Below are 21,875 nucleotides of genomic sequence, written 5' to 3'. Positions count from 1 at the left end.
AAATTAGACCCTTGATGAAAGAACGCGGTGACATTCACCCGGTATGGTTCTCTCATCTTAGGCCTCATGCACATGTAGCGTCTGTTTAGGTTTAATGTCAAAAAGGATGCAGCGCTAATAAAACTCATAAATATATAAATGTGAATATATATATAAAGGATTGAAAAAAGTACAAAACTGAAAAAGAAAAAAGCGACAAAAAGAAAAGCTAAAGCGGAGTCCCATCAAAGAAAAAGTCCATAAATTCTTAAAAATTGTGTCCATCCAAATAAGCAAAATTAACATTATAAGAAATAATTGTGACAAAATCTTCAAAGCAAACGAAGTGCGTCCAAATCACCACCGAAGTGTATGACCGGAAAGCGATGACTGCCGCAGCAGACCCTTATGGAATATCTGGAACTCCCGCTGTTTTCTAGGGGTACTCAGAAACATAAAGCAGAAAAAGCTTCCATGGTATAGTACGTTGATGAATAAAATGTATTAACCGCTTAAACCCCGGACCATTTGGCTGGCCAAAGAGCAGACCACTTTTTTGCAATTCGGCACTGCATCGCTTTAACTGACAATTGCGCAGTTGTGCGACGTGGCTCCCAAACAAAATTGATGTCCTTTTTTTCCCACAAATAGAGATTTCTTTTGGTGGTATTTGATCAGCTCTGTGGTTTTGTATTTTTTGCGCTATAAACAAAAAAAGAGCGACAAGTTTGAAAAAAAACACATTTTTAAATTTTTGCTATAATAAGTCGTCCCAAAAACATATGGAAATTTTTTTCTTCCTCAGTTTAGGCCAATACGTATTCTTCTACATATTTTTGGTTAAAAACATTGCAATAAGCGTATATTGATTGGTTTGCGCAAAAGTTATAGCGTCTACAAAATAGGGGATAGTTTTATGGCAATTTTTTTAATATTTTTTTTTTACTAGTAATGGCGGCGATCAGCGATTTTTATCGTGACTGCGAAATTATGGCGGACACGTCGGACAATTTTGACACATTTTTGGGACGATTGGCATTAATACAGCGATCAATGCGATTAAAATAGCATTGATTACTGTAAAAATGTCACTGGCAGTGAAGGGGTTAAAACTAGGGGGCAGTGAAGGGGTTAATATGTATCCTAGGGAGTGTTGTAAATGAAGGGAGGATGGGACTGTGCAGGGAAACTAACAGATCACTGTTCATACCCTGTATGAACAGACAATCTGTCAGTTCACTGCTCAGAGACCCGGAAACTGTGTGTTTACACACACAGCTCCCAGTTCTCTGTGTGCCCCGAGCAATCGCGGGAGCCCAGCGGTGATCGAGACCGCCGGGCACACGCATTGGCTCGGGGAGTTAGCGGTGCCGTTTGGCATAGCATAGTGGCGATTTGCGCAGCTGACCCATGCTGCCGCAGTACAACTGCGGCGGCTGGTCAGCTAGTGGTTAAAAAGATAAGATTGCACTTACAAAAAATAAGTCATCTATCAGTGAAACAGACAATGTGGATTCAATATGCCAGAGTTGCAGTGTCACAATTAAACTCACTATACTTACTATATCACGCCCCCATCCACCATCTCGAAAGAACGAATGTCATGACGTCACCATCAAGGCTCCACCCTACTCGTTTCGTCAGCAAAAGGACGCCGTCTGGGTATTGGCCAGTCCCCAGACGACATCCTTTTGCTGACGAAACGCGCATGGTAGAGCCTTGACAGTGGGGTTCATCACGTTCTCTGACATGGTCTAGTGATCCCATCCCCCCTACAGTTAGAACACAGTGAGGGAACACAGTTAACCCCTTGATCGCCCCCTAGTGTTTAACCCCTTCCGTGCCAGTGTCATTTACACAGTAATCAATGCATTTTTAAAGCACTGATTGCTGTATAAATGTCACTGGTTGGCTCACCAGCTTGGTGCCAATCAGCCTATTTAGGTGTTCCCCGCAGTGTGCTCAGTGCTGTTCGATCTGCAGCTCCCTGTGCCCTAGTACCCGTTACCTTGGTTTGAAGCTCCTGATCTCCTGACTACCCGGCTTGACCTTTGGATTGTCCTGTTTGCTGCCTGCCCTTGACCTCGGCCTGTCTGTGACCTTGAATCTGCCTGCTCCACTGTACCGCGCTGCCCGCCTGTTGCCAACCCTGCCTGTGACCCAGACTTTGAACTTGCCTGATCCCTTGTACTGCTCCGCCTGTCTGTTGCCGACCGTGCCTGTGACTGGACTTGCCTCACCAGCTCTTGCTCTGCATCCACTGCCAGTGTCCAGCTGCCTGGAGACCACCAACCCATCTGCATCAAGCCCTTGGGCCTCTTCTCCTGCAACAACCCGCCAGGCTCTCATACCTATCTGTGCTCCCATGCCTCCTGTCCATACTACCAGGGGCCACGAACCAGACACGTAAGGGAGGCCTTCCCCTGCTATCTCAGGCTCATGAGTCAGGTACGTGAAGTCTGACAGATATGTAACAGATTAAGATGGAAATAATATCTTGGGCTCTACATGTTATGTGACTTGCACTTCTTCAGGAGAAACAAAAGACTTACTAGATAAAAGACAAAATATACAGTAAGATTAAACACAATACATATAGAACATAAGAGTATAAATTAAAAGGTTAGTATGACACTGCGTTTATGGAATGCTCTAGTGGAAAGGAACTGACTGGTCACAATGAGGGTTGAAAGCACCAAAATTTGTGCACTATGGGGACATGTATAACATAGCAGAAAGGGTACTTTAGACTTCATATTGGGCATAAATTATTGTAAAAAGCGCAAAAACAGGATGGTGTAGCAGCACATAATGAAAGAGGAAAGGGAAAGAGAGAAGGGAAGAGAGGGATGGGGGGGGGGGGGGGTGATGGGGTGGAGCGGGTAAAAGAAAAGGGGGGACAGGGGTGGAAAGGATTGGGGAGGGGGTGGGGAAAGGGGGAAAGGTAAGAGGAAGCAAAACCCATAGACAAACAGCAGGAGAGAGAATGGGGGGTGAAGAGAAAGAAAAAGTAAGAGAAAGAAAAGACAGATAAAGGGAGCGGGATGGAAAGGAATAGGTGGAAAAGAGGGTTATGATGGATATTTAAGCACTTATTTGACCTGAATTATGTGTAGGAGTGTAAAATTATAAACATAAAAATATAAATAAAAATATAAAAATGTAAATAGAATAAATAAAGTGACCAATACACATGGAAACATATAAATTGGTGTACTTACATGTATTTGACGATATTGCAAAAAAAAAAAAAATATATATAGTAAACACTGTGTTAACTATACAAGAAGTTTATAGCGCAAAAAATAAAAACAGCAGAGGTGACCAAATACCACCAAAAGAAAGCTCTATTTGTGAGAAAAAAAGGACGTCAATTTTGTTTCGCTGCAACGTTGCACAACCGCACAATTGTCAGTTAGAACAACACAGTGCCTTATCGCAAAAATTGCTCTGGTCAGTAAGGGGGTAAATCCTTCCGGGGCTGAAGTGGTTAACATCCAAAATCCCAAAATGAAATGCCCAGCTTCACTAGACAGTAAAAACATAAAATTTCCCTTTTGACCTCACTCATCTGTACTACAAGATAAATGCTAATATAAATGCTTACAGGCAAGTATATACAGGCAGCACAGTGGCTAAGTGGTTAGCACTTTCACCTGACGGTACTAGGGTTTTTCGGTTTCAATCCCAACCATAGCACTACCCACCATATATATATATATATATATACACTGTATATGTAAAGTGCTGTGTAAATTGTTGGCACTATACAAAAATACCTGACATAAAAAAAAAATGGAAAATCAGGGTAGTCAGAAATCCTTGTCTGCATACTTGTTCCATGTCAGTGACTCAAAGCATTGAAATAGTTGGGTCAGACTAACCGCCAGGCAACTAGCATGCAGAACAATAAGTCAATTTTCTCTTAGGAAAGATTTCCTTTAAAGTAAACCTCCTGCACACCCGAATGTTCAGTCAAATGAGCCTAAAATCCACTAAATGTATCCCTAGACTACTGTCACCTCTCTCCAAAACATACCAATCATATCTGCTTGGTACCAGACCTAGTGACACTTTCTCATAATATAAGACCTCCCCAAATAGATAACAGCTCCTAAACTCATGACAATCTCCCCTGACAGTTGCCCTATCCTGCTGCCATTACTGAGACTGATGGCACTCACCTCTTACAGAAGGCTGTGTCTTTGGGCAGCTAGGTCTCTTTTCTGGTGACGTCATGCCGCTGATTCTGCGGGCCACGCATGCAGTTCGATGCCATCTTGGAGCTCTCTGGGCTGGTGTCTTGTCGAATACTGTCCCCCATCGGATAGTGTCTGCCCTATACTGCAATACGGAGGACAAAGGAGACGCCAAAAGTCTCCGAAGATGAGCGGCGTCTGCGCATTTATTAGTACCTTCTGCCCTGAGTCCAGGTTCAAGCCCCCCCATCCAAGTGGAGCTAGAGTTAGAATAAAAATATGCCGAGTGAAGCTGTTACAAACTGGTGTTTTACAACATCAGGAGCATGTGAAAGGAAGGTACTATTAAGTGTGCAGGCCCCATTCATCTTCGGAGACTTTTGGCGTCTCCTTTGCCCTCCGTACTGTGCAAGTGCTGCGCCTGAGCAGTATAGGGTGGACACTATCCGATCAGGGACACTTCTCGTTAGAACACCGGCTTCTATCTTCTACCCACAAAGTGTAAGCGGACCCTGGAACTCCCTCAGCTTCCATCCTCCGCTGCCTCCCGGACTTCCATACCATAAGATGAGCCTGCCATTTACATATATCTTGTACGTGGCCATTTGGCCTACCTGCCTTTTAACAATAAATATGATAAAAGTCTGCACTTAGAGGCGCCTTCCCTTCTTTTCTCCTATGTCTCTGGTCAGCATGTAGCCATCTAAAGCTAGCCATACATGGACTGAAATGCGGCCTGTTCAGCAGGGACTGGCTGAATTTGTATCCATGTATGGGCTAGCTGGGATTGATTCCCACACAGTGGTGGACTGACAACTCATGGAGCCCCCGGGCAATAGGAGGTTATGGGGCCCCCAGGCACTCAGAGATTATGGGGCCACACAGTAAACAAAAACACACACACACAGTATACAATCCCACAGTATACACATACATGTACACACAGTATACACAGACATGTTTATATTGGCTGAGAAGGTACTGGAGAGGTCAGCTATAATCTAGCGATTTTTACCGTGTTTCCCCGAAAGTAAGACAGTGTCTTACTTTCTTTTTATCCCCAAAAGCCCCACTATGTCTTACTTTCGGGGTATGTCTTATATTGGAAAAAAATTGTCGAATTTTTTGTTTTAACCATAAAATTTACATTTTACACAGCTAAAAAAACTGTGTAAAATGTGTTTTTTAGTGTATATGCATTTTATGCGCTACAGAAGAGGACTACAAGTCCCAGCAAGCAAGGCTTCACTGCATTACAGAGGACTACAAGTCCCAGCATGCAAGGCTGCACTGTACTACAGAGGAGGCCTACAAGTCCCAGCATGCAAGGCTGCACTATGGAGGACTACAAGTCCAAGCATACAAAGCTGCTATGCTCAGCAGAGGAGAACTGTAAGCCCACACAGCCCAGTATGTTGGGACTTGTAGTCCTCCTCAGCTGCATCTTGCGGTTACATAATAAGAGCTGCAGAGAATCTCTTCACACCCCCCCTCCCCCTCCCCCTCCCCCTCCTTGGTCTCTCTCTGTATGACCAGCACTGACCTTTTCCCGGGAGGACACAGAGCCAGTGACACCTGTCGGCAGTGATCCGGGACCTGGCACAATAATCCCCTTCTCTGTGGTTGCGTCGCGCCGTTCTGATCAGTCTCGGGCAGCGGCTGTCACTCACAGCCGAGCAGAGTGAAGCCGTCTCCCCCTCCTCTTGTATGGCTACACAGTGCCGTCCATGAAGGAGAAGGAGGGGGAGGCGGCTTCACTGAAGCCGCCTCCCCCTCCTCCTCCTCCATACACAGCACTGTGTAGCCATACAAGAGGAGGGGGAGGCGGCTTCACTCTGCTCGGCCGAGACTGATCAAAACGGCGCTGTCTCTTCAGTCGGAGGGGGAGGGCGCTGGCCTGGCATCCCCCCCAGGGTGCGGCCCGCACCCCCCGCCCCACTCTTAGTACCGTACGTCACTGGAGGCGGCAATACCCCCGTGTTTCCCCGAAAGTAAGACATATGTCTTACTTTCGGGGTACGGCTTATATTAGCCGACCCCTCTGAAACTCCCGATACGTCTTACAATCGGGGGTGTCTTACTATCGGGGAAACACGGTAGACCAAAAGGTATGAAACACAGATTATTACATGCTGTCCCTGGTTTTACTGAGGCTGGCAACCCTGATGGGGCCCCCTAGTGGCCCGGGGCCCTCGGGCAATGCCCGAGTGGCTGAATGGTCAGTCTGTCTTTGTTCCCACACCCTATTCTCCAAATGTATAACTACATTTCATGTACCCCCTCAGGGTTGATTACCAGCTTTACCCCTAATTCTGATGTGATGGTGAACTCTACTTCCAGATGAATAGAAAATGAAACTTCAAGTCTAGCAGCCATTAGTCCCCAACCCCTAGTCCCCATTGGGCTGATGAGTACTCTAATTATACAACCCTTGCACTGACATCCACATTCCACATCTACAGTTCTGCTCTAACTACCACCTGAAGAGATCACAAAACATTGCTGTACTGTATATTTTTTACTTTAAATTCAAAAGCTTATTTTCTAGTTTTGCATAAGGTAGGGAAGATTTAGAACGTCTGATGGGTTTTATCTGCTATCTGTGCCTCAGTTAGGGTGGCCATATACACTTTGATAAATGATCGATTTCTTTTTTGATCGATCTCTCCCAAAAGGAACAATCAAGTTATAGCTGGCACATGAGAAAGTGGAACTCAATCAATAGAAGTTACAGTTGTAAGTTGTTCATAATATCTCCACCGGGCAGCCTCATAATCAGATCAATCCAGTACCATCAAATTTATGACCAAATCATTTCAATACTGCTGAACCCCAGGGGTTGATTTACTAAAACTGGAGCATGAAAAATCTGGCGCAGCTCTGCATAAAAACCAATCAGCTTCCAGGTTTTATTTTTTGGTAAAGCTTAATTGAACAAGCTGAAGTTAGAAGCTGATTGGCCACCATGCACAGCTGCATCAGATTTTGCACTCTACAGTTTTAGTAAATCAACCCCAGAGTTTTAGCTGGACATACACTTTAAAGTGGAGTTCCAGTCAAAAAAAAAATTAAAAATTAAAGCGGAGGGCCAACCTAGATTAAAAAATAACATTAACTTTCTCAAAAAAATCTAAAAAAAAAATTGTACATTTTTTTTTTACTTACCAGAAACCCTTGTTGCTAGTCAGTCTTCCTAATCTGCCTCTTCCTATTCCGCGGTGCTTCCTCCTCTTCGGTGAACTGCCCCGTTGCCTTCTAGGATATGTGTGTGTCCCAGAAAACAACAGGGCCATTGTCACGTTCAGGAACGAGGCCGAGATGCTGAGAGGGCTCCCCTTGCGGCCGAGTGCAGCACAACCCTGAAGATGACACAGGGATGCGATGCCCACAGTAGCACAGGTTGTCAGGTAGCAGCAGCAGAAGACAAGGGCCGAGTGAACAAGTCTCCGGGGGCAACTGTGCTAGGAAGTCCAAGAGTGGGGTAACAGAAGTCCAGTAGGAGGGTCAAGGCCAAGCCGAGGTTCAAGCACAGGAGATCAGTCCTAGGATCAGAGTAACGGGTACTGAGCTGAAGACCGGAGAGCAGGAGTCTAAGCCGAGCCAGGATCGGGTGCAGGGAGCAGACAAGGAACGTCGGGTACAAGCCAGGGGTAAGAGCCAGGAGAACAACAGGAGCAGGTCGAGCAAGCCGGGTCGGTACACAGGAGGTCAAACAGCGAGAATCACAGGCACAGGTACACAGGAGAGCTGACGATAATCCAGCGATGCAGCACTGTCAGGCGAACGTTTAAATAGGCAAGGTGCCCAGGTCACGTCGTGAGCGCGTCGAGGCGTTCGTACGGCTACGTCGAGTACGTTGTGCGTTCGTATCATCACTGCGTATGCCCGCCTGATCAGACGTAGCGTCGGGCGTTCGTCTTGGAACTACCTTGCGCTTCCGTGAGCGCTGACGCGCGTTAACACGAACGTACCTCGTGAAGTTGCGCCTACTTCCCTGACAGCCATACACAAAACGCTGCACGACTCGCGCATGCACAGTAGGAAATGGACAGTGAAGCCGCAAGGCTCCACTGCCCGTTTCCCTTCGTTAAAATGGTGGCGCCGGCACTGGATCAGATGGTACGGATCGGCCTCGGGGAGCAGACATAACAGGCTCGCTGGACAGGTAAGTTCCCTTGTAAAAAGTCAGCAGCTACAGTGTTTGTAGCTGCTGACTTTTAAAATAAATCTTTTTGGCTGGAACACCACTTTAAGTCAGCAGCTACAAATACTGTAGTCGTTGACTTTAATATAAGGACACTTACTTATCCAGGGATCTTGCAATGTCGGCACCTCTAGCTGAATCAGCAATCGGCTTCTGTCGCAGGCGCCGGCATCTGTAGTAAGGGAAAAATGAAGTGAAGCTTTGCGGCTTCACAGCCTGCTTCCTACTGCGCATGTGCATTCTTAATGGTCCCGCCATCTTCTGGGACCTCTGCGTGTCACAGAAGGAAGCTGGGGGAAGGAGGTGGGCCGGGAAATGATGTGGCAATCTTACCAGGAAGTGGGAGCGGGTACCTGTCAAAACCAGGTACCTGCTCCTCCCCAAAAACTGCCAAATGTGGCAGTGGATGGTGTGAACAAGGGGAGCTTCCCCTTTTGGATGGAGCTTCGCTTTAAGTATGCACAATTATCTCCAACAAGCAAATGTATGGTCATTTATTAAACCAAAAATTTATATATGAATATGTAAGAAAAATGTGTTCCACTTTGTAAAAAACAAAAAACCCATGCACTGACCTTCACTGTACAAAATTGCACTTCCACACATTTTAGCTGTTTAAACAAAACAGCACACCCTTGCTTGTCTCTAATAAGAAATAACATGTTTCCAATGTTATATGGCTATTTTGGCTATCTACACATACACAACTTACTAATACACCCCATTTCCTATGGAAAATTTAAACAAATTTGTTACCAGAAAACAATATAACTCATTTTTGTCATCTGCACATAATGAGTTTCTTTTTTCGGTGCCTCCAATGTAGCTTGCATTGCTATGGCAGTATTTTATGCCAAGATTTCCAGGAGACAGAGGAAGAGTGCAGACCAGCAAGGTCCCCTAATTCTCCTGTCAGCAGTTCCTGTGTGGTGCAAGCATACAGTTCTTCTGGTAACATTACACTAATAGGTGACATCACATGTTCTGCAGACCTTGCTCAAAACAACAATCCTGTTCTTACTGCTGTTATTATTTCTGGCTCCCATGAAACAGTTCAGTGTCTTTACCCTGTAAACTAGAAGTTTAACAAGCAGCCCAAACAATGCCAACACTATTGCAGAAATTACAACACCTTAGTATTTAAATAAAAAAAGGAATATTGGTAATGATGATACTTGTCTAGAGTTTGTGTCAGCCTCTAAAAAAAAGGGTTAAAAAAAAAGTACACTTTTAAAACATCATTTTCTGTAGGATTACTTTACTATATAGCAGTTCCCTCATGTCAACACTTATACCTCATACACACGATCAGACTTTCCGCCAACAAAACCGTGGAATTTTGGTCGAAAGGTGTTGGCCCAAACTTGTCTTGCATACACACGGTCACACAATTGTTGGCCAACAATTATGAATGTAGTGACATACTAGACGTACTACATGTTTTTTCAGATTTTTTCGCCACCCTTAGGGCTCCTTCTGCTAATTTCATGTTAGTAGAAGTTTGGTGAGTGTTGATTCACACTTTTCATTTCGCACTTTTCATTTTGTGCTTTTCAGTTTGCGCTTTTCAGTTAGTTTCTGAACGGCCGTTCGTCAACCAGCCATGTTGCGGAATCGGAGGAGATAACATGTTATTTGTTATTGGCCTTGGAGTTATTGCTTTGACATAATTTTTTTGGTTGAATAATAATTTGATTTGTTATATTTTCTAAATTTTTGGATGCATAGAATGCACTTTTTGGTTAAGTCCTATTGGCAGATAGCATGTATAATTTTATTTTTTTTATTTTTTTAATGCACAATAAAAAAATTGTGGAGAATAATACTTGTCTATGGTGTCCGTTTATGTAACAGTGATTAATCATCACTGCAGAGATCGCCGGCATTCTCTGTGAACATGGTTCACATGAGTGTGCCGGTATATTACCCTGTGTAGATCGCTTCTCTTCATGTGAAGAGAAGAGATCTACAAACGTTCAGAATGCTCTCGCTGTGAATGCGAGGCTGAAGTCTCGGGAGAAATCCCGAGACTACGGTTAAAGAAGAACAAAGTGAAAATAAACACTCATTCATAAAATAAAATAAAAAAACTTTAAAGTCCAGCACACACAAATATACACCCCCCTTTATTATAAAACGTAACTAATATTAACATTTTACATAATAATTACACATGTGCTTTTATTCCCATGAACAGTGTATATATCAAATGGTTGATCCTGTATCTGTCAAGCATCTGTACACTGTTAATGACATTTTAAATTCAATTGTAAGATAAATTAATAATAAAAATAAAAATATGTAAATACAAATAATGGCTAAAAAATTAAAGAATAAATTAAAAAAGTGAAATGAGATTCCCCTCTATAATATAATTGACCTGTCCACGGGTTCAAACCATCTGTTTGGGTGCCAAATATATATATAAATAAATAAATAATATATATAAAATATAAAAGATGATCCAAAAATTTTTTTGATTTTAAATTTATTGATTTTAAAATATATATATATATATATATATATATATAAACCTAAATTAGAACATATTGATTCAATAAATATATATCTACTGTCAATCAAAATCACCCAATAATAGAAACATGGTACACTCTAGTAAAAGCTAAGTGAAAAATAATATTTTAATCATTTGAGGGGTTAGTGATTGGAGAGTAAAGAAGTTAAGAAGTATGGAGTCTTTGAAAAAAAAAAGAACAGCAAAGTTCAGCCATGGGCAGAATTGCATTTTGGTGTCCAGGGTGGTGAGCAACTGGGACCAACTATATGGTTCCCAGTCTAGAAAACTATCCTATTCCAGGAAAGGAGACATATGGCAATCTATTGTCCAGGAGGTCAATGCCGCAGGGGAAATTGCCCGCAACGTCGATACATGCAGGCGGCGAATCAATGATATTAGACAGCAGGTCAAAAAAAAACTTGCCTATATTGCAAGGCACCAACGTGGCACTGGTGGAGGACCTCCAGCAAATATTACCTTCTCCTGTTATGAAGAGGAATTAAAGGGGTGCCTCGGGCCTGACGTTGTCAGCGGTGTGCCAGGAGAGCATGATTCTGATGTTCATAGTAAGTAATTTTTTTTTTAAATTAAATTCCAGATATTTTTTTTCTTTGTTTTTTTAATTAATTGAAACTTTTTATTCACAGTGTTAGGAGAACCATCTGCTACCACCGATGAAAATGTGGCCGAAGATTTGAATCAGGGCAATGAGACCTTGCTCCTCTTTGATGACGATGGTAAGTAGTTTTTTTCATTAATTTTTTTAACCGCTTGTCTCCCACCCACAGATCATTTACTGTGGGCCGGCGACATGAGCAGGCTGAATCACGTATAGGCACGTCATCCAGCCTGCTCCTGTTTAATAGCACATTGTGCACCCATTATGGTGTGCAGCACGCCCCTCCCATGACCACTGTGTCCACTGGACACAGCAGATTTTGGGTGCCAGTACAGGACCGCTTTGAGCAGTAGCAGTAATCACCCTATGCTGGTTTTGTTCAGCAAATACCCAGCTATAAATTGAAAGTGAACCCGGGACCACAACTGCTCACTTTGCCCCCTTTCACATCAGGCCGATTTGACATGCGATTTTTTGACATGTAAAATCGCATGACAAATTACAGCCTATTGCTGGCAGTGACACTGTCCTAATTGTTGCGATGCTGACTTTGTAGCACCGCACCGATTCCCAAAAGTAGTTCCTGCCCTACTTTTGGTGATTTTGTTGGCGATTTGAATAGACATCAGTGCAGCAACCCGCACAGATCTCTCTCAAATTGCCCTCAAAGTCGGACTGCAATGCGGGTTTTAAATCGTGTAAGTTCAGCTGAACCATCATGATTTCAAACCTCGTATGGATAGTGGTGGGAGACCAAGGCCCAACATGCCTCAATTTTTCCTGTTTCATGAAGATACAGAATCTTGTCACTTATGGTTTCCCATCCTCCTTTTCCTGCATGGTTCAGACAGGGAAACCTCAAACCAAGCAATATGTGCTTGGTCAGATGCTGTAAAGGGCAGGTATCTTATTCCCCCACTGCTGGGCCAATTAGAAAGCACACTGCGCTTTGTGCATGCGCAGTAGTTAACCAGCTGTGAAGCCAAAAGGCCGGGTTTCCTTACAAGGAATGGTGGCAGCAGCACCCAGGAGTTGATCCTAAGATCGGCTTTGGGTGCCGACATTGTTGGCTCCATGGACAGGTAAGTGCCCTAATAGTATAGGTCAACAGCTACAGTATTTGTACCTGAACAACATAGGAAAAGTCAAAGATAACCGGGCGCAGTGTCGCCTCCTCCCACCTAATTGCCGTACTACCATGTTGCAATTGCGTGCATTACACGGCACTTATGGGTTTAAATCTGGCGGAGAGGAGGCAACATATCACCTCTTCATTGCCTGTCAAACACACTTTGATTGCTTTTCAGAGGAGTAGCAGTGCCTGCTGCACTTGTGAATGGGCCCTTAGTTGCATTCGGCAGTGGCACCCTTAAGGGTTGTTTACACAATGTTTGTGGGTGGTAAAACCCTGCAGTTGAGTCATGGTTTTATCACCCCCAATCTCTACCCCCTTTAGCTGCTGAGGCAGCATGAAAAGGTGTACAAATAGTGCAGCTCCTGTAACTTTGGTTGGTTGCTACTGCCTGCCCATCGCAACCCATTCCAGTAAATGGGGCCACTCTGCAAGCACCTCGCAACTCCATGCTTCTGCAGGGTGCAAGGGGTTAAAGCATGTGCTGACAAAGCAACACCATGCTGCCTTCTTTAACACTTTGTTTGTTGTACTGCAAAAGGTTGAAGGGCACTTGCAGAGTGGCCTCATTCACTTGAATGGGTCATGCTTGGCAGGTGCTACACCCACCAACTATGGCAGCCTGTACTATTATGCCCAGTGTATTGCTTTACACTGAACTAAAGATCACCTATTTCCTTCTGCTGTCACCACTCTGGAGACTGCTAGCTGGGATAAGAGGTGGAGTGCAGTTGGTATCACTTTTCAGTAGGGGTGCAACGGATCGTCACGATCCTTGATCCAAATGGATCAGGAAAGGAAACGGCTACAGCTTGATTTACAGCAGCAGGATTCAATGGTTCCCACTGCTGTCTCTCAGCCTGCTGAACCTGCTTCCTGCTGAAGGCTGGCTGAGAGGGCTGTTATCTTTAGCCTGGTACAGTTTTCCACATTCAACCCAGTGGATTGAGCCCAAAAAGCTGTCAGTTCTCTACGGGAGCCACTGTGCTAAGGAACAAAACGTTATGACACCGATCTCATCTGCTGAGCTGTTCCGTAATGTGGCTCCCTTGGGGGGGGGATAGTGTTACATGGCATTAATCGATATTGTCTATGTATATATGTATGTATTATCTATGTACTATGTATATATATAATGTATCTTTGTCCCACAGATGGCCCCATACATAGGGAGTTATTGTCCACATCTTTTAGAGGTGCCTTATTATAAATATTATAATAAAGTGATTTATATTCTGATTATTGTGAACCTAATTACATTTTCTCTGATTGTTGTGTTTTACAGATAACACGCAAATCACTTTTCAAACGGAGAATGAGGAGAATTGTGGTAGCATCAATGGTAAGTAAAAAATGCCGTCATGAAGATGAATGCTAATCTATGTCAAAAATACCATAGCTGTGCTACAATATGAAGATGTTTAAGTGGTTTTAAAGCATAGACAATTTTTACTTTAAAGTGCAGTTCCACTCAAAAGTGGAAATTCCGTCTATCTGTCTACCCCCCTGGTGCCACATTTGACACCTTTCAGGGGAGGTGGAGCAGGTACGTGTTTTTGACAGGTACCGTTTCCCACTTTTGGGAGACAGGGCCGCCCCTCTCCTCCTGCCTTCACCACCGGACCAATCTGAAAGCACAGTGCTCATGAGCAATAGGGGACCGGCTGTGAAGCCTAAAGGCTTCGCTGCCAGGTTCCCTTAACAGGAATGGTGACAGCTGCACCTGAGAGATGATCCGAAGATTGGCTGCGGTGCCGACAGCGCGGGCTCCCTGTACAGGTAAGTATCCATATATTAAAAGTCAAAAGCTGCAGTATTTGTTGTCGCTGACTTTTTCATTTTTCATGGGGAGGCTGGACCTCCTCTTGAGTACATTCCTTGCATTCAGGTAAAACATGTTTAGACATCGTCATTCCCAACTCACCTGTCCCCTTTTACTTACCTGAGCCATCATTCAATACTGCGCTGTGCACGTCTGCAGGTCTTGTCTCCCCTCACCTCTGGGACATGATGGCTATGCTGGGGCACTGGGAGCCAATGAAGTTGGGGGCAAAATCTACTGTCTGTGTAATAGATGTAGCAGCAGGGCTTGGGAGCAAGCACTCAGAAGTGAACTCATGGGAAGCGGCTTTCTGTGGGGGCACAGAGAGGAGGGGCCAGGAGCACCAGTGGGGGGTGTGTTGAATAAGAATAGGAAGTTCACGTCCGCTCTGTGCAGTTCCATTGTACAGTGCAGGGAAGTAGAGAGATTCTTGTTATTTAAAAAAAAAAATGTCACCTTTATAATCTATTTTAGTTGATTGTATTTTCTTCTCTTTTTTTGTTCCTGTTGAAATTCAACATTCAGATGAAACTCAAGCTGGGCCGTCCAATATGGGTAACTATATCTTAGATTAATTACAAGCATTACAACTGTATAATTTTCTGATGATTATTTAAAAAAAAATTTTTTTTTTTTCCAGAACCACCTGTTGTTTGTGACGAACAGCAAGGAGTTATAATGGAAGAGGAATTACCAACTAGTAAATCTAAAAACCCTTATAATACCGATATTAAATCTAATTATTTATTGTTGAATAATACGTATCATAATTTTATTTTTATTGTGTTTCAGATAATGAGGAGGGTAGGCACCAGGCATCAATTCCAGCACCAGGTCCCATACGGGTCCCAAGAGGGAGAAGGAGAAGGGAGCTCTTGGCCCAAAGACAAGAAGAAGCCAATAGTGCATCGATGCTGTTGGCTAATACCCTTAACTCCATGAGTGGAAATTTAAGAGAGAGACAGCAGCAGCATGATCAGGCCCTGGAAGAACAGCGAAGTTTTCACAATTCTCTGATAACTGAACTAAGAAGACACAATGAATCTCAGGAAGCCATTTTAAAAGAAATGGAAGAGGAACAAAAAAAAATGTCATCTGCCCTTTTCTATCTTGTGGGGTCAATTTCTCAGCAGCTGCCCACTACTGACCAATCACAAAATACCTAAATCATATTTCAAGTTTGTTTGTTTTTTGTCTGTTTCTGAAATTTGCACTATTAAGTTAAAAAATTTGCATTTTTGTTTATAAAATTGTTTTATTTTATTTACTATTAAAATTATTTGAAGGTAATAATTTTTGTCTTTTTTTTTTAAATCATCAAAATAACATTTATTTGAATTTTATAGACATCACAAATTGTTTTTAGTTTAAAGACAGCAGCATACATTTTGTGTAATTCTGCTGGGATGCCATCGGGCCCAGGGGTCTTGCCAGGCTGAAGAGTCTTTAACAACAGTAATATTTCCTCCGCCGGGATTAGTCCATCAACTTTATTCTGAGGTATCGGGTAAGTTGTGCCAGGGGGTCCAGAAACATATTTCTAAGCAACTAGTGCTAACAATTAGGGTTCAAAAACAGTACAACGTGTACGTAAAAGCAACTCCGGGATTTAGCGAAAATCGATGCGACTGCTCCGAAGCTTAGTGAGGGGAGCAATGGGCATCAGCCAGGAAAGCCCTGTAGGTGCAGGCAGTAAAGGGTCCTCCTTCTTGCTGTGCCTGATGTGCCTGGGTTCTGAGGTTGCCATCTTCCTCAACTGCTCTGCATCTGTAAATTAAACATCATATTAACATTAATGGAAAATATTTTATTATAAAAATGACATATGTACTCTTCTGCCTATTGAAACCTCATTTAGATATATCATCTGTTCCCCACAAGCTCCATGGTCAAGAAATTAATATTGACATCACAATTCATTGCTTATTAATTGTCAACTGAAGAGGCTAATCCAGCCGGTGATCTAGCCTCTGGATGGACGCAAAATATATATTTTTGGGATCCATATAGAGGCTATAGAGCAGGGGTGTCCAAAATAGTTTTAAAATAGGTCCAGATATAATAAAGTGAACATGTGCGAGGGCCAACCATTTTGACTGAAATTCTTTGAACCATTTCGTAAGTGTGTTCGTACAAGCACTAATACACTGCCCAACAAGAATTCTGTTTCTTTTATGGCTATGTGTGGTGAAGAGATGAACTTGGGCGTGCTTTTTTGATATATATCTTTTAAGGCTTCCACCGAATCCACAAGCAACACTCAGGACGAAGGATGAGCTTGGGCATGTTATCTGGATATACTGAAGCGTATTAAAACATGTACCTTCACTTTAAGAGGGAAGTTTGAGAAATGATAACTTAATTTTTAAAGAAAGAAGTGTTTGGCAAAATAAGGGTTAGTGCCTATCAATGCAGTCTAATCAGTGCTCATCTGCAGCCTCACCATTGACATAAATGCAGCCTCAACATTCCCATGAATGTAGGCTTACCATTGGCATCAGTGCAGCCTGATCAATTCCCATCTGTGGCCTCAGAGGGGACAGGGAGGTGGCGGGACAAGCACTGACAAATTACATACAAGAGAATCCCTTGGTTACTAGGAGTCCTCTCTAATACAAAGTCCCGCCTTCTATTATAGACAGGACAGTCAATTATGGCAGCCCAGGAGACAAGACTTCCTAATACAGACGGTTCATTATCCTGTAGGTAATCTGGGGGCACTCGTCCTACCCTCTCCCTGCCCCCTCCAAGGCAGTGAGGATAAATATGGGGGAGGATATGGGGGAGGATATGGGGGCCTAAAAAGATATATATATCAAAATTACAAGGGGGCCTATGAAAACAAAAGTTTACAATTAAAAAAAAGGATAATCAGAATCACATTGGTGGATGCATCATTGGTCCAATGAGGCATCTGTCCCCTGACACTTAAAAGAATGAGAACTGAGTGAGCAAAGACTGTTGATCTTACAGTTCTCACTCTTGTGTGTGCAGAGAGTGGTGACTGTCAGTTATCAGCTCTTTGCTCTGCCCCTCGAGCTCTCACTTGAGCACCAAGCAGTGGATTGGTCATGAGAAGCTGGTTCAGTCTCTTACTGAGAATAAGCCAGCTGTTGCTACTGAATCTTGGTGGATTCCGACAAAGAAGTTGGGATAACGCCAAAGTATGGAATAGCACAGTGACTATGGCATGTTGTCAAGTGAATGCGGGTCATAGGAGTGCAGACTAAAGTTCACTACTAAAATGTAATACTAACCTGCTATGTGTGATTTTGCACATATCAGCCATGATACTCCTCTTGTGGGGTACCCCACTTGCACTTCTGGGCCCTCCCCCCCACTAAGTGCACCTATAGCTAATCAATTGCTATGGGGTCACCCATGTGTGCTTGCTCCCAAGCCACCTCTGTGTGTCCATAGACACACAGAGAACGGCTAAGCCCTGCCTCTTCTACATCCTCAAGTAAAAAATGAAAAAGAAATCATTGTAAATATTAGACTTACATATAAAATGGCAGGTGTCCACTTGAACAGGATAGGATCACAAACATTAAACTAATTAGTCGTCCTTCTTTGTAGATCCTAGAAGACATAACATCAAATTATGCTTAAAAAAACAGAGCACATTACAACAACATATACATTTAGATGTAAATTATTACATAATTACCATGAAATGGTTCTGAATAAGTCTCTGACGGACACGATTCCCTAGGTCTGAGGAATCTTCAGAGGCAGCCGGGAGTGCCAGTATTTCTGGTGGCAGATCATCATTGATGTGCAAGTCTACATTGTTTGCAAGAGCAAGATTGTGTAGAATTGCACATACAATAATGATATCTGACACCAGTTCCGGAGAGTGCTGTAAAAAAACCCCAGTTTTCGATAGGCATCGGAATGTGGATTTCCACATTCCAAATGTCCTCTCGATAACTGCACGGGTACGGATATGTGCACTATTATATCTAACCTCGGCCACAGTCTGGGGATTCGACAGAGGCGTCAGCAACCAAGATCGACATCCATATCCTGCGTCTCCTATAATAACAAACGAAAATATCATAAGTAATATTTAACAATTACGGTAATTAATTTAAAAAATAAAGAAAATTAAATTTGCTTACCCACCAGCCAGCCCTCTGGCATTTGTCTTCTTTCGAATCGTTCAAAGAGAGCTGACTGCCGCAGGATATGGCTGTCGTGGCAACTTCCGGGAAACCCAGATCTGATACTCATAATGCGCTGGTGGGAGTCTACCACCACTTGCACATTTAACGAGTGGTAGCTTTTCCTGTTGCGGAATTGCTCCTCCCTATTATGTGGTGGTATCAGCGGAATATGAGTACAGTCTATGGCTCCCAGGCAATTTGGCATCCCTCCTTGTCGGAAAAATCCAACCTTCACCTCTTGCCACTCTTCATTGGTTCTAGGGAAATGGATGTACCTATCCATATGTCTCTTGATGGCTTTCAGAACCGGTTTCAGGAATCTAGAAAGACTGGGACGACTAATTCCAATGATCCGAGCACATGACGGCTGAAAGTTACCCGTAGCTAGATAATTTAGGACAGCCAATAGCCTGACAATGGCAGGGATTGCATGGGTTCTCCTCGTCAGGGGTTCAATTTCATCTGATATGAGGTGGTAAACCTCCATGACTCCCTGACGGTTCAGCCGAAACATGTCCTCGACATCATTGTCAGACAGCTCATCCAAGACTGCGCGTCTCTGGAACACACGAGGCTGTCTGAGCCTAACATTTCTGATCCTATCCTGTGCGATGTGAACAGCTGCTGCTGCGACAGCTGTTATGCTTAATAGTAGGATGGTCTCCTCAATATCCATTACTGCTGTCTGAAATAAACAATAATAATAATATATATAAGATTTCAAAATGTAGGATGTTTTTGCTAAATATAATGCATATAGTATATATATATATATTTTTATGTGTGTGCATATATTTTTATACTTATATGGCAGTACATCTTGTACTGTTAAATCAATCTAATAAAATAAACATAAAATAAAAAAAGGAAAGGTGCTTTAGTTTAAACAAAAAAGAAAATAAATTACTACTTTAGTGATGAAGCATCGATCTGGTGTTGCATGTATCCCTCAATGGCTCTAATGCATAGAAGTGAGTGATCATGTGAAAGTTGATCGCTCAGTTCAGCTGTTACTGCCAATCACTTCACTCTGCTCTGTCCCCTTTAACGCACACTGGATCAACGGGATATAGATTGGGAGTGAGCTGCCCACTCTGGCTCTTAGCAGTGCTATGAAAGACTGAGCCAGATGCCGGTGTGGGTGGATCCTGACATTTGTGTCAGGATCCTTATAGACACTGAACAGATGCAAGGCGACATCGGACTGCTCTCGGCTGATTCAGTTAAAAATCAAGGGATCCTGTAAGGCCTAGAAGATGACAGGGTCCATCATCAACCCCCACCCCCCCCCCCCCCCCCCCGGCTTTATGAAAATATATTTTTTTGGTATTAAAATCCACTAAACTTATTATTAGTTAACAAAAATAAAACAATTAAAAAAAAAAAGTGTGGAGAGGTCTTGAGGCTCACTCTCAAGGGTGCTGTGGCCTGTGTAGTGTGATCCAGTGATTTCATTAGGTGAATGGAGCTGGATGCCGGCAGTCTATATTAACATAGTGAGCTGGGTGCTGGCAGTCTATATTAAAATAGTGGCATATTCACTCCACTTGCCACATGCAGCCCTCCCCCGGTCAGTTAGTCACCAGCCCTGAAATTACCCCATCTAGGTTGCGGGCCTCACTTCCCCCGGGGACGGAATCACCCTGCATCTAGTCCTTTTCAACTTCCCTTGGGTCCTCTCCTTCCTCCTCGGCGGCCAATAGGATTTCTTCTTCCCTCGGCCAATTGGGTGTCAGGTCTTAGGACCCACTTCCTGATTGGCTGAGAGGAGAATCAGGAAGACAATAGCGAATATTAGTTTGCTATTGTAACATAAGTGGGTGGGCGCAGTGATCAGTGATCTGTGTCCCGAGCCAGCACTTTTTTAAAGACAATTAAATCAATTGGCTCTATTGATGTGCTTCAAAAATAAAACCCTTTGGAATCCACACATAGTAGTGCTGATGGTGGAGTAGTGATCATAGGTGGAGTTGTGATGATGGGTGGAGTAGTGATCATAGGTTGAGTAGTGATGATGGGTGGAGTAGTGATCATAGGTGGAGTAGTGATGATGGTAGAGTAGTGATCATAGGTGGAGTTGTGATGATGGGTGGAGTCAGGGCTGGTGCAAGGATTTTTGACACCCTAGGCGAAACCTCATTTTGTCACCCCCACTTTGGCTCCGCCCCTGACTCCACCCCCTTTGCCCCTGTAACACATGTGACTTGACACATACACTGACCTACCTGACACATACACTTGCCTACCTGACCAGGGCCAGTGCTAGCCTATTTTGTTCCCTAGGCAAGACCAGCTAATTGGGGGGAGGGGAGAGGGGGGCTAAGAGAGAGGGGGACTGAGAGGGGGCTGAAAGAGAGGGGGTAGGAGGCAGGGCTGAGAGAGAGGGATGCTGAGAGAGGGAGGGCTGGCTAAGAATGGAGGGAGGGCTAAGAGAGGGGGGCTGAGAGTGATGGGTGGGCTGAGAGTGACGGGTGGGCTGAGAGAGAGAGAGAGAGAGAGAGGTAGAAGGGAGGACTGAGAGAGGGGGGTTAAGAGAGTGGGGGCTGAGAGGGGGGCTGATAGAGACAGGTGGGTTGAGATAATAGGGAGGGCTGAGAGAGAAGAGAGGGGGCTGAGAGAATAGGGTGGACCGAGAGAGGGGGGCTGATAGAAAAGGGAGGGCTAGGAGAGAAGGGAGGGGGCTTAGAGAGAGGGGGGATGAGAGAATAGGGATGGCTGAGAGAGGGAGGATGGCTGAGAGAGAGACTGGTGGGTGAGAAAAGAGGGGGGCTTAGAGAGAGGGGGTGGCTGAGAGAGAGAGGGGGGCTGAGAGTATAGTGATGGCTAAGAGAGGGGGGATGAGTGAGAGAGATGGGAGGGGGGCTGATCGAGGGTGGAGGGCTGAGAGGAGGGGAGGACTGAGAGGGGAGAGGCTGAGAGAGAAGGGAGGGGGCTTAGAGAGAGGGGTGCTGAGAAAGAAGGGAAGGGGCTTAGAGAGAGGGGAGGGCTGAGAGAGAGGGGGAGGGCTGAGAGAGGGGTGCTGAGAGAAAGAGAGAGGGGGACTGAGAGGGGGCTGAAAGAGAGGGGGTAGGAGGCAGGGCTGAGAGAGAGGGATGCTGAGAGAGGGAGGGCTGGCTAAGAATGGAGGGAGGGCTAAGAGAGGGGGGCTGAGAGTGATGGGTGGGCTGAGAGTGACGGGTGGGCTGAGAGAGAGAGAGAGAGAGAGAGAGAGGTAGAAGGGAGGGCTGAGGGAG

The 21,875-nt window shown here is 44.2% G+C and overlaps 1 protein-coding gene and 1 long non-coding RNA gene across 5 annotated transcripts in view; both read left to right on the top strand.

Moving 5' to 3' along the window:
• The window catches only part of LOC143997120 (uncharacterized), a 94,281-nt gene that overhangs the window by 25,556 nt on the left and 46,850 nt on the right, over positions 1–21,875 (top strand). The gene's annotated exons all lie outside the window — the stretch shown is intronic.
• LOC143997117 (uncharacterized) lies at positions 10,216–15,722 on the top strand. 2 transcript variants are annotated; one of them, XM_077492558.1, is made up of 6 exons: positions 10,216–11,466; positions 11,548–11,637; positions 13,937–13,993; positions 14,999–15,028; positions 15,114–15,173; positions 15,266–15,722. In XM_077492558.1, the coding sequence occupies exons 1-6, from the start codon at positions 11,073–11,075 to the stop codon at positions 15,637–15,639; spliced, it is 1,005 nt and encodes a 334-aa protein (XP_077348684.1). In that variant the 5' UTR covers positions 10,216–11,072; the 3' UTR covers positions 15,640–15,722. The 2 variants fall into 2 exon arrangements, with proteins under 2 accessions (XP_077348684.1, XP_077348685.1); XM_077492559.1 differs by lacking the exon at positions 15,114–15,173.

Source organism: Lithobates pipiens, unplaced genomic scaffold (assembly GCF_037356315.1).
Source record: "Lithobates pipiens isolate NorthernLeopardFrog02 unplaced genomic scaffold, aLitPip1_a1.2 Scaffold_19, whole genome shotgun sequence".
NCBI classification, from domain to species: domain Eukaryota; kingdom Metazoa; phylum Chordata; class Amphibia; order Anura; family Ranidae; genus Lithobates; species Lithobates pipiens.
The sequence above is the reverse complement of the archived record's forward strand: the minus strand, read 5'-3'. Positions and strand labels throughout refer to the sequence as shown.

Coding starts and splice junctions, on each gene's coding strand:
- LOC143997117 (XM_077492558.1), top strand. CDS start 11,073: ATGGAGTCTTTGAAAAAAAAAAGAACAGCAAAGTTCAGCCATGGGCAG. Junction 11,467..11,547: donor GCATGATTCTGATGTTCATA/GTAAGTAATTTT, acceptor TTTTATTCACAG/TGTTAGGAGAACCATCTGCT. Junction 13,994..14,998: donor GAATTGTGGTAGCATCAATG/GTAAGTAAAAAA, acceptor TTCAACATTCAG/ATGAAACTCAAGCTGGGCCG.